This window comes from Entelurus aequoreus, linkage group LG11, assembly GCF_033978785.1.
Source record: "Entelurus aequoreus isolate RoL-2023_Sb linkage group LG11, RoL_Eaeq_v1.1, whole genome shotgun sequence".
In the NCBI taxonomy this organism is placed as follows: Eukaryota; Metazoa; Chordata; class Actinopteri; order Syngnathiformes; family Syngnathidae; genus Entelurus; species Entelurus aequoreus.
In genome coordinates, this window is record NC_084741.1 from 36,329,977 (window position 1) to 36,349,390 (window position 19,414).

The 19,414-nt window shown below is 43.6% G+C and overlaps 1 protein-coding gene across 4 annotated transcripts in view; it reads left to right on the plus strand.

Moving 5' to 3' along the window:
- The window catches only part of fhod3b (formin homology 2 domain containing 3b), a 249,433-nt gene that overhangs the window by 24,712 nt on the left and 205,307 nt on the right, over positions 1 to 19,414 (plus strand). For all 4 annotated transcript variants that reach the window (XM_062063106.1, XM_062063107.1, XM_062063108.1 and 1 more), the window contains exon 2: positions 5,086 to 5,192. In XM_062063106.1, the coding sequence (XP_061919090.1) occupies positions 5,086 to 5,192 (107 nt within the window). The remainder of the gene's footprint in view (positions 1 to 5,085; positions 5,193 to 19,414) is intronic.

The following is a 19,414-nucleotide window of genomic DNA, read 5'->3' on the forward strand; positions in this document are numbered from 1 at the left end:
TTTTACTTGTTAATTTTTTTTTACATTTTTTTTTTATATAAACCTTTATTTATAAACTGCAACATGTACAAACAGCTGAGAAACAATAATCAAAATAAGTATGGTGCCAGTATGCTGTTTTTTTTCAATAAAATACTGGAAAGGATAGAAATGTAGTTTGTCTCTTTTATCTGATTATTAATCGATTAATCTAAGTAATAATCGACAGATTAATCGATTATCAAATTAATCGTTAGTTGCAGCCCTAGGTGTCTCGATACAGCTTTTTCATTTCTATTGTAGAGTTTTGAGTTTTGGCCCATACTGATGTTATTTCGATACGATATCAGCCAGAATCATTGTACACACATTTATTATGCTGTAGTGTGGAATGTTAGAAACATGTTTAATCAGCTGAAATTACTCAGAGAACAATGGTATGTATGAAGAACACCAACCTTATGATTTTTGCTTTATAAGTGGGGTGTTAATTTGTGTTTTGGCGACATCTAGTCATCACAATAGTTATTTAAATCAACGACATGACGCAGTAAATTGAATGATGTTGACACATTTGTTACTGAATACTTTCTAATATGCTTCTGACTGGGAGACTTTGTATCTGTGAGCTATAGTTATTTAATACTTGTTTATATTGTGAAATGTTGTGTTTTAGTAACTATTACGTATGTCTAGCTTGTGTGCTCAGCTATAGTGTGCTTATATGTTGTGTTGCTGCTAGCTCCTAGTAGCCTTTAGCCTACCATTTTTACTTTTTGTAAATACTTTCATTAAAATACAAGGAAAGTCCAACCTTGTGTGCTTATTGGAGAACATTTAGATGTTGGCTGTCCAATTTTGCATAAGACTGGACAGGACTGTTTGTATCGAAGCTTATATCCAATATTAGATGCATGCCGATATCATTTTATACTTGTATTTTTTTTTGCTGATACAACACCGATATCAATGTCGTATCGGGTCACCGCCAATATAAATAGTGCACATATAAACCTTAGTGGTTGTTCACCTGAAAAAACACATAGGGCCTGATTTATTAAAGGTTTGCGTGTAACAAAACATGTGCAAACCTGATAGCACACGCAAAGCTGATCTTTTGAACGTGTGCCAAGTGCATTGTGTCTCTTAAGTGAGCAGAATAATCCATTTTGCGCCTCTGTCTTCATTAATATGAAAAATATACAGGTATGTTGATCATCAAAACGGCCACAATACTGGGAGAGGATGCAAATATAATTATTTAGCACGCGCCATGTGATTTATCAACACTCATCACCATTTTATGAGCACTATTTTGGACAGAGAATCCTCCGTCCTACGTGTGTTTCAACATATTTGGACTGACAGTAATAAAAATTATTAGACATATCGTCTAATTAGCAACATAATTTTATAATTTTATAGCTGCTGCACTTAAGGAGCTGATTAAAACAAATTCAATTGATGCGTTTTGGGCTAACTTAGTATTTTTTAAATGCCATTTGGTTTTTTTCACATGGAATACACATTGTTAAAATATTTCTTATGTGAAAAAACAAATTCCAGTAAGCATTTGTTGCGTCTTGAGCAGAGTAAGTGTAGCCTCTCTACAGTAAAAAGTAATATCATTGTACCTGTAGATGCACGGCAGGGCTGCTTCTAAAATGGCCATAAAAAGTGGTAGATGTCTCCTGCTTGTTTGAAAACATAGCAAGACGCCACAGGTAGGAGCATGATGTGCAGTCAGTGAGTGTCTCCATGGTGACACTTTCCACAGTACCTTTATTGTTACAACACGCCTGCTAGTACACACTAATTTATAGATGGCACATGCTGTTTACCGCGTGGTATTTGGTTGTTAGAAAATCATGCCCCTAGTGTTTATGCCAGGAGCCGGCCCTGACAGGGGATTCATATCTCAGCTTTAGAGTCACCCTGAGTCATGTGACTTTAACGCTGCAAACCAGCTGATGAAAAGCCCTAAAGACCAGAAACTTCTCACCTGCTCTTCAGAACCATGTTGCGTGACAATATGATAAGAGACAGGCCTTGCCGCTCCTAGATCTGACATTAATTGCTGACAGGAACTGATAAGAAGCCCTTTTGGGGTCAAGGGCAGATGAGACATGAATCTAAACTAAGTGTGGGGCATTTGGTCACTGTCACATGACTAATGTTCCAAGGTCACTGATGTCTCATCCTCCCTGTTCGAGGTCATTTTAAAGTTATGTTTGATGGGGTTATAATCAGGGTTCTGCACAGCACAACATACAAAACCCAAAACCAGTGAGGTTGGCACGTTGTATACATCGTAAATAAAAACAGAATCCTATGATTTGCAAATCCTTTTCAACTTATATTCAACTGAATAGACTGCAAAGACAAGATATTTAATGTTTGAACTGAGAAACTAAATTTTTTTTGGCAAATAATCATTAACTTAGAATTTAATGGCAGCAAGACATTGCAAAAAAGTTGGCACAGGGGGAATTTTACCACTGTGTTACATGGCTTTTCCTTTTAACAACACTCAGTAAACGTTTGGGAACTGAGGAGACCAATTTTTGAAGCTTTTCAGGTGGAGTTGTTTCCCATTCTTGCTTGATGTACAGCCTAAGTTGTTCAACAGTCCAGAGTCTCTGTTGTGGTATTTTAGGCTTCATATTAATAATAATGGATTAGATTTTATATCGCGCTTTTCTATTGTTAGATACTCAAAGCGCTCACAGAGAAGTGGGAACCCATCATTCATTCACACCTGGTGGTGGTAAGCTACATTTGTAGCCACAGCTGCCCTTGGGTAGACTGACGGAAGCGAGGCTACCAGTTTGCGCCTACGGCCCCTCCGACCACCACCTATCATTCATTCACCAGTGTGAGTGGCACCGGGGGCAAGGGTGAAGTGTCCTGCCCAAGGACACAACGGCAGCGATTTGGATGTCAAGAGGCGGGGAGCGAACCTGCAACCCTCAGGTTTCTGGCACGGCCGCTCTACCCACTACGCCCTGCCGCCCCTTATATTGCGCCACACATTTTTAATGGTAAACAGGTCTGGACTACAGGCAGGCTATGAAGCCACGCTGTTGTAACACGTGACTTGGCATTGTCTTGTCGAAATAAGCAGGGGCGTCCATTAGGGATGTCCGATAATGGCTTTTTGCCGATATCCAATATTCCGATATTGTCCAACTCTTTAATTACCGATACCGATATCAACCGATACCAATATCAACCGATACCGATATATACAGTCGTGGAATTAACACATTATTATGCCTAATTTGGACAACCAGGTATGGTGAAGATAAGGTCCTTTTTTAAAAATAAAATAAGATAAATAAATTAAAAACATTTTCTTGAATAAAGAAGAAAGTAAAACAATATAAAAACAGTTACATAGAAACTAGTAATTAATGAAAATGAGTAAAATTAACTGTTAAAGGTTAGTACTATTAGTGGACCAGCAGCACACACAATCATGTGTGCTTAAGGACTGTATCCCTTGCAGACTGTATTGATATATATTGATATATAATGTAGGAACCGGAATATTAATAACAGAAAGAAAGAACCCTTTTTGTGTGAATGAGTGGGAATGGGGGAGGGAGGTTTTTTGGGTTGGTGCACTAATTGTAAGTGTATCTTGGGTTTTTTATGTTGATTTAATAAAAAAAAACCACAAAAAAAACCGATACCAATAATAAAAAACAATACCGATAATTTCCAATACGACATTTTAAAGCATTTATCGGCCCGATAATTATCGGACATCTCTAGCGTCCATGATAACGTTGCTTGGAAGGCAACATATGTTGTTCCAAAACCTGTATGTACCTTTCAGCATTAATGGTGCCCTTACAGATGTGTAGGTTACCCACACAGATGTGTAAGTTTGAGTTTGAGTTTATTTCGAACATGCAAGCATACACACATGATACATCACAATTTCCAGTTTCATTTTTCAACAAGTTACCCATGCCTTGGACACTAATACACCGCCATACCATCACAAATACTGGCTTTTGAACTTTGCGCCTAGAACAGTCCGGATGCTTCTTTTCCTCTTTGGTCCAGAGGACACGATGTCCACAGTTTCCAAAAACTATTTGAAATGTAGACTCATCAGACCACGGAACACTTTTCCACTTTGCATCAGTCCATCTTAGATGAGCTCGGGCCCAGCGAAGCCAGCGGCATTTCTGGGTGTTGTTGATAAAGGGCTTTGGCTTTGCATAGTAGAGTTTTAACTTGCACTTACAGATGTGGCGACCAACTGTAGTTACTGACAGTGGTTTTCTGAAGTGTTCCTGAGCCCATGGGGTGAAATCCTTAACACACCGATGTCGCTTTTTGATGCAATACTGCCTGAGGGATCGAAGGTCCGTAATATCCTCGCTTACGTGCAGTGATTTCTCCAGATTCTCTGAAACTTTTGATGATATTACGGACCGTAAATGGAGAAATCCCTGAATTCCTTCCAATACCTCATTGAGAAATGTTGTTCTTAAACTGTTGGACAATTTGCTCACGCATTTTTTCACAAAGTGGTGACCCTCGCCCCATCTTTGTTTGTGAATGACTGAGCATTTCATGGAAGCTGCTTTTATACCCAATCATGGCACCCACATGTTCCCAATTAGCCTGTTCACCTGTGGGATGTTACAAACAAGTGTTTGATGAGCATTCCTCAACTTTCTCAGTCTTTTTTGCCACTTGTGCCAGCTTTTTTGAAACATGTTACAGGCATCAAATTCCAAATGAGCTAATATTTGCAAAAAATAAAGTTTACCAGTTTGAACGTTAAGTATCTTGTCTTTGCAGTCTATTCAATTGAATATAGGTTGAAAAGGATTTGCAAATCATTGTATTCTGTTTTTATTTACCATTTACACAACGTGCCAACTTCACTGGTTTTGGGTTTTGTACATCCAAGTTTGCTTTTATAGAACTTGTTGTTGCAATGGCAACAGCCTTCCTACACAGTTGGAAGCATGGAATTATACAAAAGTTGACAAATTAAGATTAAGGATGTACTAATGGATTAATGAATTGATTAAAAAAAAAAAAAGATGATCTTCTAATTCGGTTTTCTTCTCCCCACTGCAGCCTGATGACTGTGCTCTGCAGTTGTCCCACAATGGAAGCTATCTGGACTTGGAGTCCACTCTGGCAGAGCAAAAAGACGAACTGGAGGGATTTCATCAAGACGGCGGGTAAGAACCGTCATGGATGTCAAAATTGTCACTGATAATTTCCCAACTTTGTCTCTGTCCCTGGTGGCACACAGCATTAATGCATTGGTTTAGTAAGGCCGACATACAGACCGACAGCCCCCCCCCCCCCAAAAAAAATAAAAAAATTAATAACGGAACAATTTTTTTCTTCTTAAATTTGTTTTAACCCAAAAAAGCATTTAATTAAACTCAGGCGTGAGTAAAATACTTTGGTGTAAATATTGTGAAATAAGTGAGCGGTAATTAACTTCATGTCTCACATTTTTTAAAGTGTTTACCGTCATACAAGTGGAGGAAGAAGTTAATCTTGTTATGAGTTAAATAAAATAACACACTTTGATACTGCGTGATTATTTGCAAAAAATTGTTAAGCTGTAAATCAAAACTTGAGTATATTATAATTGTGTACAGACTCTTTGATGACGACTTCTCGTCATGTACTGACATAAGACAGCTCGCGTAGTGACATGTTTTCCATATTGTACTAAGTAGCCGAGACACACGTCTAATTTACCTCTCTACTTTCCATTTATGGTTCTATAGTCATCATAACGCTTTTCCTATTTACCATGCCAGGTACAATTTCTCTGGTGACATCACAGAAATGGCTAACCACTCGTGGAGTTAATCATCTATTCATTATTATTATTTGATCAAATTGTATGCAACAAGATGGGTTTTGTTTACATACCAGTACCAAATGTAAATCAGTACTTCAAATAAGGAAATCATACACATTTTTGTAAATAAAAAAACTATGCCTTTTATTTTCATGGAATTTTGTGACATTGAAGTTGAACATACTAGTAATTGAAATACTGCAATTATATGAATTAAATTATACTTAAGTAGCGTATTTGAAAATAGGAAATAAACTCCAAGCATATTGTCATAATTAGGACAGTAATGCATATAAAGAACGTGCAAAAAACACGTTTTAATGTTGATGCTCATAATTCTGGGGGTTCATGAATGCAACTGTGCTACCTAATTGGTGCATAATGAGGAAGTCATGTGTTGTGGCTACTGGCTAGCCTAATGCTCTGGTACTCGCTAGCGGTCTTCTGAAAGCTGCAGTTGGCGTGTTAAGATCTGCACCAAAGTTTAAAAAGAGCGTCAGACTGTGTGGGCTTCTGTCTTCAATCAATCAAACTTTATTTATACAACCCTTAATCACAAGTGTCTCAAAGGGCTGCACAAGCCACAACGACATCCTCGGCTCAGATCCCACATGGACGCTACAATACTTACAAGATGTTACTTGTGGTATATCACCGCTAAGCACTTGTTGTAGGTGGCTGAGTTTGCATTCATTTAGACTTAGACAAACTGTATTGATCCGCAAGGGAAATTGTTTGACACACAGTACCTCAATTGTAAATTGATGGAAAAAAAAAACAGGAGCTACTTTGATCTGCTGCCATTCTTTCAGGCACACATTAAAATCAGATGGTTGCAGTGCAGGCTCAAAAAGTCCACAAAGAACAAGGCAAAAACAAGAGAAAAGAAGAGGAAGGGACATAAGAGACATTAAGGTACACAGAGCTGATGCAACCTGTTGCCACCTGAGCACTGCCATTTTTACATACAGCCACAAAAGTCATACGCAAAGAAAATCCATCCATTCATCCATCCATTTTCTACCGCTTGTCCCTCTCGGGGTGGCGGGGGGTTGATCACAAGGCCAACACAGATAGAGAGACAACCATTCACACTTACATTCACACACTTAGGCCAATTTAATGTTGCCAATCAGCCTATCCCTACCCAGGTGCATGTCTCTTTATGATAAAATGAGCAAAAAATAAAAAAGTATACATGAGGTGCATATACGACTGCACCATCCATAGACAAACAACACAAAAACACCATCTTAACAAACACATACACCGCGGCGGCCTCCGCGATGCTCCACAATATCATCCGCTTGGTGATCAGACATGAACAGACAGAACACAGCGGCCTCTGACCAACGTTCGGTCGGCGCGGCTGAGCGAAAAATCCATTTGGGGGGGACGGAAGTGTCCGACACATGTTCATACAGTCAGGACATCGCAAAGCCTGTTTGTCCTGCCGAAGAGAGCGCAAACTTCCCCCATGCCAACCTATGGCACACACGGCACGATGCTCTGTATCTCCTCTGGAACCTACCATCTCTCCACGCGGACTCTGATGAGAAGTCCAGTAGCTTCTTTTTTTGGTCTGGTTACTTCTCATTATATTGGCACCAGTGCCAATATGGAACCGGGTTTTGGTGCACATCTGTATTCAGAAATACAGTTTATTTCCCTATAAAATTGTGTTGAATTTTGTCTTGTTAACTGTAATTAGCACTTTCAAAATAAAAAAAAGTCTTTTTAGTAGAGGTCGCCATATTTCGGCACTATAATTATGATTATAAATGGATTATTTATGCATTTTTATTTGTTATATTGTACATTGTTAAATCAAGAATCAATTATTTTTAATTATGTATAAAGGGGTCCTCCTTTGGTTATTACTCCTTTAGCTACTGCTTCATTTACGGTTTTTAGATGTTAGTGCACTACAAACTGTACGTGAGAACTGTAGTTGGCTGCGTACCTACTTAGTGAGCAGGCATCTTTACATCCACAGAATGTTCAGACACTTTGCTCCAAGTCGCCATAAACTTGTGACTCAAAGTCTGTCTACTCATTCATATCTATGGTTGACAGTGTTGCCGGCTGACGGCCGCTCTGTATAAATATTATTGTCTCTCCTGATTTATTAATCTACTTGCAAATGTCTTCTTCTTCACTGGTTACTCTCTGCTGTACTGCCGTTACAATTAGACTTCTGTTGAAGTGTACAAAGCATTTATTATTTCTTGTTTCGCTACTTCACATTCAAGCTAGCTTCGCGTCACACTTAGCATGTTCTACTCCTTCCTCCTCCCTGTGTCCGCCAGATCTGCATTTCATAACTGACTGTATGACTTTAACATATGTAAATAATCGATATTTCAATCAATCAATCAATCAATCAAAGTTTATTTATATAGCCCTTAATCACAAGTGTCTCAAAGGGCTGCACAAGCCACAACGACATCCTCGGCTCAGATCCCACATCAGGGCAAGAAAAAACTCAACCCAATGGGATGCAATGGGAAACCTTGGGCGACTGGTACGATGGACGTCGAGTGGATCTAGTTAATAGTGAGAAAGTCCAGTCCATAGTGGGACCAGCAGAGGATCATCTTGAGTGGAGACAAGTCAGCAGCGCAGAGACGTCCCCAACAATATAGACAACTATATTGGTTGATATTTGTCCATTGATTCAGCATCGTCCACGTTCTAATCGTGATGCATCGAAGAATCAATCATTTTTACCACCTCTACCTTTCACTGAATTGTGTACCAATTATTATTCAGAATTCGACGTTTTTGTTTCCAGTACAAAGCCTGGTCAAAGCTCAACAGTGACGTCATCCTACCCACCTATAAGGTGTCGACATGTTGGGAGAGTAATTGCCCTCATCCCAATTCCCTTTGCCTCAGTGTTCTCATTAGAAGTGAGTCCAGCGCACAATTCTCCGCATCGAATATGTTTCATCTTGACATCATTTTTAGACCTGGATGAAGAAGAGAAAGATTGAAAATTATGTTCTTTTCATTGACATTTTTGGTCAGCTTTTTTTTAATTTTTATATTGACTCCATATGTTTTATTTAGTGTGGAGTGTGTTGATGTATCCACTCACTGGAGAGGACCACAGTCCTAGAGGCTGGCATGAGCCTTCCCGATCGGCTGGACCACAAACATGTATGGGGTTTATTTATTCAACGTGGATTTTGCGTGTGCATGGCGTCTTTATCAGGCCCCCCAACCCCCAAATTCCAAGTGAAGTGCGATGGTTTGTAGAGCTCATGGGAAGGCGGTGGGAGCTGTGAGGTTAAATTGGTCCACGTCCTCCCGCCTCACAGATCCAGCCTGCCAGGCCGCACGTCTTGCCAGCTGGCACAGGCGGGTATAGATGTGTGCCATTAAACCCACACTGTTGTCTGAGGAGGCTGGGGCAGGGGGGGTGAAGGTGGTCAGCCAGTTATTTTGTAAAAATAGGGCAGTAGACCTCCTGCCTTTTTTTGGCTATGATATGTGCACACTGCAAAAACTGAAATTTAAGTGTAACCCTTGAAGCTGGCTTCCCCTATCCCGGGTCTGTCTAGTCCTCGGTCTCCCTATGAAGTCTCTGCGTTGTGTATTGTATTTTTGTGTGCGTGGGAAGACGGAGAGAAAGACCAGGCAAGGAAGCATAGGATCTGGGTGGAGTCGTCTTTATCTCAAATCTTCACCTTTAGAAAAGACATGGAGTTGTCGCAAAATACAAAATATGTCACACTGTAACACTTTATATTTTAAAACACAATCAACTTCTCTCATCGTGACCAGTAATATACCCAGCAGGTAACGTGTGTGTGTGTGTGTGTGTGTGTGTGTGTGTGTGTGTGTGTGTGTGTGTGTGTGTGTGTGTGTGTGTGTGTGTGTGTGTGTGTGTGTGTGTGTGTGTGTGTGTGTGCGCGCGTGTGTGCGTGCGTGCGTGCGTGCGTGCGTGCGTGCGTGCGTGCGTGCGTGCGTGTAAACATAAACGACTGAGTGAGTGGATAATCATATGAAAAGAGCCAAAAGATGTCCTAGCATAACATGCTTCTGGGCTACCACACACACTGGCATAAAAACATAACAAAATCAACAGTCTCTTCACAATTTACAAAACCCCCACCTTAATAAAACTCTTAGCCATCATATTTTGTGAATAAATCGGCTAAATAGTGCAAAACAATAACTTTTTTTCATCTTTTAACTGGGGAGCCTGGTCCCTTCCTGCTTACCTTTAGAAAAGACATGGAGTTGTGACCTAAGATGGCCACAACCAACAAAGAAGAACATTCACAGACAACAGTGAACAGACCACGAAGTGGCGCCCCCTGGAGGCTTCCCTAACAACTGTCCCAACCTTTTGAAATAACCTCTGCAGACTCCCCACATCAGTTCACCTCCTTACACACACCCCTTCTTTCTATGATGGCGTCTCAGCCATTAGATACACAAGCCCTCCCTCTTCCCGTGTCAACACGATACCTAGTGTTTGTGATATGAGAGGTGAAGTGCAATGGTGCAATGTATCATGCTCAGTGTTTAACAGCAGCCATCTTCTTTTCTTTAGCCGCCAGCCACAGTCTTCGTCCTATTTCAATCTTTTGCTTATCAGAGACAGGTTTCACAGCTACCGAATGGTAGGACAACTTCTTGGGAGGACATCTGTGTCTCGGCGGATTTCTCCTGCTCTGCACAAGCTCTTTGGACATCACCCTCAGGTTACCGGGCCCCCTTGGTCCATGTCAAGTTTCTAACATCTGTCCTTGACCCTTGTACTCCCCTTTATCCGGTTCGCTTTGATCCCCTCCATCCTGTATCTCCTTAGGCTGAGTTTTACTTGCAGCATATCCAAGGTCCTGCAGCTGAACATCTTCGATCGCATCTTCAACACTGCAATCTATATTCACTGCTCGCTCCCTCATCCCACACCACTCCTGTTGGGGCTCCAAGGGGATGAACATGCATTGGGTCAACAGATTCTGGTGGACCACTCTCTCCTTGTCCCCCTCTTCGGTCCGGACCACGTACACAGGAAGTTCCGGCTTCTTTATGACAATGTAAGGCTGGCGCTCCCACCTATCTCCCAGCTTCTGCCGACCTTCAATGTAACAAATTTTGACAAGCACCCTGTCCCCGAGCTCAAATTCCTGAGGCTTCGCCTTGCGATCATATTGTTTTTTCTGCTGTTCTTTGGCGTGCCTGGACATCTTGTTGGCCTTATCATAAGCATTTCTCAGGCAGTCCATAAGGGCTTGCACGTATTCACTGTATTCACATGGCTCGTTGTTCTCGGGCAGCCCTAAGACAAGGTCAATGGGCAGTCTGGGATGTCTGCCATACATTAAAAAGTATGGTGTGTAACCCGTCGAGTCATGGCGTGTACAGTTATAGGCATGCGTCATAGCGTCCACATGTTCATGCCAGCGGGGCTTCTCTTGAGGATTCAGTGTTTCCAACATATCCATCAAGGTCCTGTTAAATCTTTCGGTGGTTCCGTTTCCCTGTGGATGATATGGGCTTGTGTGCGACTTGGTGATACCAGTGATCCTGCACAGCTCCTTCACAACAGTGCTCTCAAAGTTTCGACCTTGATCAGCGTGAAGTCTAGCCGGGAACCCAAAACGGCAGAGGAAGTTCCTCCACAGCACCTTTGCCACTGTGCGTGCCTTCTGATCCTTGTGCGAAACGAGAGAAGTGATCCGTTACAACCAGCAGATTCTCGATCCCACCCCTGGACCTCTCCAATGTCAGAAAGTCTATACAGACCAATTCCATCGGTGCACTGGTGTGGATACTGACGAGGGGGGCTCTAAGACCTGCTGTGGGAGTCTTCCTGAGACAGCACCTCTCGCACTGTTCACACCATGCTTTGATATCCTGGAACATCTTGGGCCAGTAAAAACGCTCCCTCATCAGTGCAAATGTGCGGTCCAACCCCAAATGGCCTGAATCATCATGGAGGGCCGTCTTAGCATACCTCTGTAGCTCCATGGGCAGCACCAACTGCTCAATTTACCCTCTTTGTCCATCATAAACTTTGCGGTAGAGGATGCCGTCCTTGACCACTAACCTCTTCCATTCCTTCAGGAGAATGCCCACCGGTGCCCCTCCTTCCACACTATCGCTCCTCTTAGGTTTGGTGTCCAGAGACCGATAGTGCAGCACTGGTCCAACCACAGGGTCATCTCTTTGGCCAATCCTAACTTGCTGCTTTGTCATTGCAGGCAGTGAGTCTGTCCCAATACCATCATAGGACTCAGTTAGCGCCTCAGGATTGCCTGGCTGTGGTCCTTGAAGATAGTCTGTCTCAACCTGTGCTGTGTTTTCGACTACCTCATCTGAACTCAGAGACTTCCTCTCACTGTTCCTGGACCTAACCCGCTGTGGACATGTCTGCAAGGCTTGTGCGACCTCCCGACTGGATAGTCTGGACAAAGCATCGGCGTTGGCATTGCATTTTCCTTGACGGTATTGAATATCGAAGTCCAGCATTGACAGGTGGGACACCCAGCGCTGACCAGTCGCGTCCAATTTTGCCGTGGTCATCACATATTTCAGTGGATTGTTATCGGTGATGACAGAGAATTTGTGCCCATACAGGTGGTCATAAAACTTTTCTGTTCCCGCCCACTTGAGAGCTAAAAACTCTAACTTGTGGGCCGGGTAACGCGTTTCAGATGGATGCAACCCTCTACTGGCATATGCAAGGACGCGCTCCTTCCCATCTTGAATCTGAGCAAGAACGGCACCCAGACCTTCCCCGGACGCATCAGTCTGCAACAAGAATGGTAGGTTGTAGTCTGGGTAGGCGAGGACTGCGGCGGTGGTAAGTCTCTGTTTCAGACCTTGGAATGCAGCCTCGCAATCTTCCGTCCAATGGAACTGGGGAGGTGGGTCAAAGAAAGTCTTGGCCCCCCTTTTCTTCTTTCTTGGGTCTCCCGAAGTGAGACGATATAGAGGCGCCACCAGCTTTGCATAGCCTCCCACAAACCGCCTGTAGTAGCCTGTGAAGCCCAGGAACTGCTGTACCTCTTTGCGGTTAGTGGGGCGTTTCCAGTCAGTCACTGTATTTATCTTCTCCGGGTCAGTCCTGATACCCTCGGCTGACACCAGGTGCCCTAGGTACTGAACCTCCTTCTTCATCAAATGGCATTTGGAGGGCTTCAGCTTCAGCCCGTGTTCCCGTAGCCGATTGAACACCACTTGAAGCCTCTCCAGGTGTTCGTCAAAGGTTTTTGCAAAGACAATGATGTCGTCAAGGTAGATGAGCAGGTTGACGTAGTTTAGGTCTCCAAAACAACAGGTCATCAATCTCTGAAAAGTTGATGGGGCATTTTGTAACCCAAATGGCATTCTGTTAGCCTCGTACAGCCCCATGGGTGTGCTGAAAGCTGTTTTGTGCTTATCTTGCTCTGCTACTTCAACCTGCCAGTACCCAGAGGTGAGGTCGAGGGTGGAGAAATACTTTGACTGCCCCAATGCTTCCAGTGCATCCTCTATCCTTGGCAATGGAAAAGCATCCCTCGTGCTGCACAGATTCAGCTTCCTGTAGTCCACGCATATTCTCAGGGATCCATCCTTCTTAATTACCACCACCATCTGGGAAGCATAAGGGCTCTTGCTTGGACGAATACGCCAGCCTCTTCCATCTCCGTGAGAGCCTTCTTGACGCCCTCCCACTGGGCGGGTGGTATTTTACGGTACGGGAGCCGAAATGGTTTTGGGTCTACCAGGGGTATTTCATGCTGGACAGTTGTTGTGTGTCCATAATCCAATGAGTGCTGGGAGAAGACATCACTGTTCTTCCCTACAAGCTCTTTGAGCCTAGAATGCTGCCCCTCATCATCTATGGCGGCACCACTCAAATCTACACAACATGATGCAAGGCCTTTATTACTGCTCACCCCTTGCTCATGCATTTGACATACACCAGTGCCAGGCACTCCCATCTTGCTGTTTTGACCCCTCCCCTGGCCCCTTTCCACTGTTTGCAGTACTTCCTGAATCAGAAAGACCTCTGCCAGCTGAGTGCTGGACCTAATAACAACTGTTCGTTCAGACAGGTTCATCACTCGGACCGGAACCTGCTGCTTGGTCACATTAGCCACGACTCTACCAACAACGAGGCCCACTGGAAGCTTCAGAGAGGGCTTGGCTTCAATGAGGGCAGTATATGACTGTTCCTTGGGTCCCTTCATTACCTTGCACTTCACAACAGTCTCACTGCCTGCAGGCACCAATACTTTCTCTCCATAATACCGAACAGGGCCCACTCTGCCATCTAGACCACCAGTCCCCGTTTGTTCCATCTCCAGTAATGCAGAATGCCATTCTGGATGGGTATCTTTGATGCATTGGAGGAACTGCAGCCCATAAGTGTCTTGAAGGTGTTGTCTCGAGGCTCGTATGACATTTGTCCCCACCAGCAAAGGAACCATGGACCTGTACTCTGTTTCAGGGACAACAAAGGCTGGTACACTGGCATATTCTTTTCCAAAAACCTTCAGTCGGACAAGCAGCACACCATGGTGAGGGACATCCTGGCCACCTGCCCCTTCCACTGGAATGTTGGAAGGCTGCAGCTTCTGCTGGCACAATTCAGGGTGCCTACGCCAAAACTCATAGGTAATGCTGGTTATTTGTGATCCAGAGTCAATTAAAGTCCTACATATTTCACCATTGACCTCCACATCCCCCTCATTCCTGGGGCCCACCAGGGGTGTTCTCTTCTCCTTTTCCTCGCCTTGGGGACCTAAGTGTTTGCCCATGGTTTCCCCTTCTACCACAGGCTTTATGCGTTTAAAGAACATCCGGCCTGCGTCGTGCCGTGTTGTGCTGTCTCCTCTGGGGAGACAGCCTGAGGATGCGGTGGGTTTGTGTTCGGGTTATTATTAGGCATTAGAGTTCTACATACTCTGGCCATATGTCCGGCCTTCCCACAACGATAGCACACCAACATGGTAGCTTCCCTGTAATTCCTCACTGCTGACAGTGGTCTGGTTGGAGCAGGGGTTTGTAAGGAAACTAGTTTTGATTCTAGCTGTGCAAGCTTTTTGACCTGCTCCTCTTGGTTCAGAGTTAGCTTCTCTATCAGCATAGTCAGTGTGGACAGCTCGGAGGAGGGTTTCACTGCATCAGCCATCTCTTTTGCCGCCCCTTGGTGTTCTCTGGCCGCCACGTGAACCTGGGTGAATGGTTTCTTTAATTTATGTTGAGGCTGAAACCTCCTTGCCAGACTTTGTAGTTCCTCTTGAAGTTCACGAAAACTCAGGAGCCTAGGCTTCAAGGGGGAAATCCTGAGGTACACCCCTTCATCATTTAACCCCCTCAGGAACTGACGTGTGAGTTTGGCATCACGGTCTGGGTACGGTTGGCCCCCACACTGAGACTCCTCAACTGAACGGAGGGTTGCTTCTAGCGCAATAGCATAGGAGCATGCGGTTTCCTCAGGCCACTGGCTTCTCTCATAAAAGTCTGCCAAAGGATCTAGAGACCTTTGCATGTCTCCATATTCGGCTCTCAGCTCATCAAATGCTCTCTCTGGATGCTGTTCTTGGAGGGGGAGATTTAGAACCAGTCTCCTGGCCTCCCCACTCAAGTGGCGCACAATTGTTGCAAAACAGAGATGTGCTGGCAGCCCCCCCGCTTCCAGAAGATACTGCATATCCCGTATCCAGTCTTCAATGAGGACTCTACAGTCAGGGCCTCCACTGAAGATCTGCACAGTCCTCACCTGGTGTGTCTGGGTGAACCCAACAGGGGCAGGTTGCATTGTGCTATATCTGGCCTGTCCTGTGGTGGGAAACACAACTTGGGGCACATGTTGGTATGCGAGCATGGATGTCGATACGGCAGGACCTGGAGCAGGCAGGAGGGGATTTGGTGGGTTATTTGTGGCTGTTGGGCAGTGTACCAATCAGGGGACCAGGCAGCATTGTTTATCCCAGTCCTAGGGGTGTGAGTGGTGGCTTGCAATTTAGGCTCTGAAATCTGCGGGAATTCATGAGGGCGGGTCGGGACTAATGGGTAGGGACTGTTCACTTGGGGTGCATACATATTGAGAGGTTGAGCCGCATACACTCTATCATGGGGGAGGTGTGGCTCGGTTAGTGGGGCGCACCTGACATCCTGTCCTGGGGTTTGGCTAATTGGGACGGGCAAGTGGGCAGCAGCACCATGGGCTATGGAGACGGAGTCTAGCCATGTAATTGGGGCAACATCATAAAGGTTGGATATGGGGGTACTTGTGGAGACTTGTGGGACTGACACAGAGGCCGGAGTGTATATTCCATCAGGGAGGTGCTTAGTCTGGAGTGGTGGGACATACCTGGCGCTCTGTGTTTGTGGTATGGGGGGTGGAGCATGGCTAGTGGCCATCTGATCCGGTATCGCCATTGTGGGACTTTGAAAAAGGGGTGGGCGACATGGTACTGTAGCTGTTGGAGTCTGAAATGATCCTGGGACCTCATATCTATTATATATTGGGCTGAGTATGGGGGGTGACAGGGTTGGCACAGTTTTGACTTGATGGGGCTCCGTTTTGGGCCTAACAGCCTGTTGGGGGTCCACGTCATGTTTACAGTGGGCCATCATGTGGACAACACACTGAGGTGACACCCCTCCATCAGGACCATGGTCCACTATGCCAGCACGTCGATTTAAAGTCTGTCTCACTGTAGAGTGAACTTGTGTCGGTGGTCGACTAGGGGTACCTACGTGGGGACTTTGCATCTTCAGAATTTAAAAGTGCTGCAGGCTTAGATAACTTGGGTGCATGTACTGAGGTAAGTATTGTGTGTGTGAGAGAGCGAGTATGTGTATGTGGTGGCAGTGGTGTTGGATTGTGATTGTGTGACTGTGTTTTGTTTTGTTTTTTTCAGAATAGGTCACAGACACCATAAAACATTCCCATAAAGCATAAATATAGAAAAAGGATGTGTTTAACACAAATGTTTTCCTTCTTTCCCCTCTTAACTCCTTCTCCTGCTCTTGTGTGGCATCCGCAGATCCGGGTCACGGCACCAGTTGTAACCCTTGAAGCTGGCTTCCCCTATCCCGGGTCTGTCTAGTCCTCGGTCTCCCTATGAAGTCTCTGCGTTGTGTATTGTATTTTTGTGTGCGTGGGAAGACGGAGAGAAAGACCAGGCAAGGAAGCATAGGATCTGGGTGGAGTCGTCTTTATCTCAAATCTTCACCTTTAAAAAAGACATGGAGTTGTTGCAAAATACAAAATATGTCACACTATAACACTTTATATTTTAAAACACAATCAACTTCTCTCATCGTGACCAGTAATATACCCAGCAAGTAACGTGTGTGTGTGTGTGTGTGTGTGTGTGTGTGTGTGTGTGTGTGTGTGTGTGTGTGTGTGTGTGTGTGTGTGTGTGTGTGTGTGTGTGTGTGTGTGTGTTTGTGTGTGTGCGCGTGCGTGCGTGCGTGCGCGCAGACATAAACGACTGAGTGAGTGGATAATCATATGAAAAGAGCCAAAACATGTCCTAGCATAACATGCTTCTGGGCTACCACACACACTGGCATAAAAACATAACAAAATCAACAGTCTCTTCACAATTTACAAAACCCACCCCTTAATATAACTCTTAGCCATCATATTTTGTAAATAAATCGGCTTAATAGTGCAAAACAATAACTTTCTTTCATCTTTTAACTGGGGAGCCTGGTCCCTTCCTGCTTACCTTTAGAAAAGACATGGAGTTGTGACCTAAGATGGCCACAACCAACAAAGAAGAACATTCACAGACAACAGTGAACAGACCACGAAGTGGCGCCCCCTGGAGGCTTCCCTAACAACTGTCTCAACCTTTTGAAAGAACCTCTGCAGACTCCCCACATCAGTTCACCTCCTTACATAAGTAAGATTAAATATCTCAAATAAGGGTGATATTTGCTTATTTTCTGTCTGATAAGATAATTATTCTCACTAAGCAGATTTTATGTTAGAGTGTTTTACTTGTTTTAAGGGTTTTGGTCCTAAATGATCTCAGTAAGATATTACAGCTTGTTGCTGAGATTTTATGACCTATATTGAGTAAAACATGCTTGAAACTAGAATATCAACTGTTGCAAAGCTGTGTCATCCACACTCACAAGTATAAAACTACTTTTTTAAAGTAATAATTTCTTACTTCTAGCATGAAAAAAAATCATGATGCTGAGCGCATATCATTATGTCAAGATAATGGCACTAGCATTTACTTAATTTAAGAATATTTTTCAACATATTGAGCAAAAAGGTCTCTTTTTTTTTTCTACCAAGAAAAGTGCACTTATTATTAGTGAGAATATACTTATTTTAAGTTATTTTTGGGTTCATTGAAGTTATCTAATTTTACTTGTTTTGGAAAGTCTTGACAAGCCGAATTTCCTTGTTCTATTGGCAGATAATTTTGCTGAGTTCAAATAAAATACCCCTAATTTTTTTTTTTTCTTGTTTTTGAACACTGACTTTTTGCAGTGCAAGAGTTCCCCCCCACACTCCACTCTCCACAGCTATGTTGTTGCTTTGACGACTATTACATCTGCTCAGGCTTTTTGTGTTTACAAGTCTCGAATATAAAAGAACTACAAAATACTTATCACATTTTCTGTACATGCCAAGCCATACATGTTGACCTCGCTATAGCACCCCCTGCGCTAACATCGTTTAACAAGCAACTAGCAGAGATTTTTGTTTTTTTAAAGCCGCCCCATTATCCGGCCGGCGTTTAAATGCGTCTGTGATTGATATTAATGACAGGTCACATTCCACGGGTGCCTGTGTCATACCTTGGGTCGTTACAATCTGATTAAAGTACTGTCCTCCTGACAGAGCCAGCAGATATCCATATCACAAGAGCGTAAAGGCCGTAATTACTTCCACGCCACGGTACGCAGCCCCGCTATAGACGATTGGGTCTCTTAAATCCCCCGTCGCATCGGCGGAGTTATAAATGGACTGTTTAGGCCTGAACACATGTGCACAGTTTAAGATAGTCTGTGCGGTATTTAGGGCTCTGGTTATGATGCTTTATTCAATCCCATAGATACACACAATGTCACTACAATTGAACTTAGGCAGTTGTAAGATCACATGAGATTTGACTTTTGTCTTTAGTTCCAGAAGGAATTTAAATACCCCATATGGACTTTTTCATGTAATAACAGGAATGTTTTTCTTGAGCACCAAACGTGAATAAAATGTATCGTCTACCTCACTTGTTTGCTTCACTTTTGAAAGAAGAAGTTCTGAAACAGTCGCTATGCATGTGTACATGCGGACCAGACAGCTTTCTTAAAAAAAAAGATAAAAAGAGGCTTCTCTACACATCTTAAAACAACTTAGTTTTTTCAGCCAATTGTAACGGTATAGTGGAGAAGGAGACAGCACGGAGACAGGGACGTCGCTTAGCTTGAAGCGTATTTATTAATACAAAGGAATGATGTGTGTAACTAATCCAAAGATGTGTGGTGAGACTATGTGAAACGATTATCTCTTGAGTGTTACCGCAAGGTGTTGGAGGTGCGTGTTGAGACAAATGCGGGAGTCCAAAAAGGGCAAGGCAGGCTCGGAGGTCCGGGGACAGG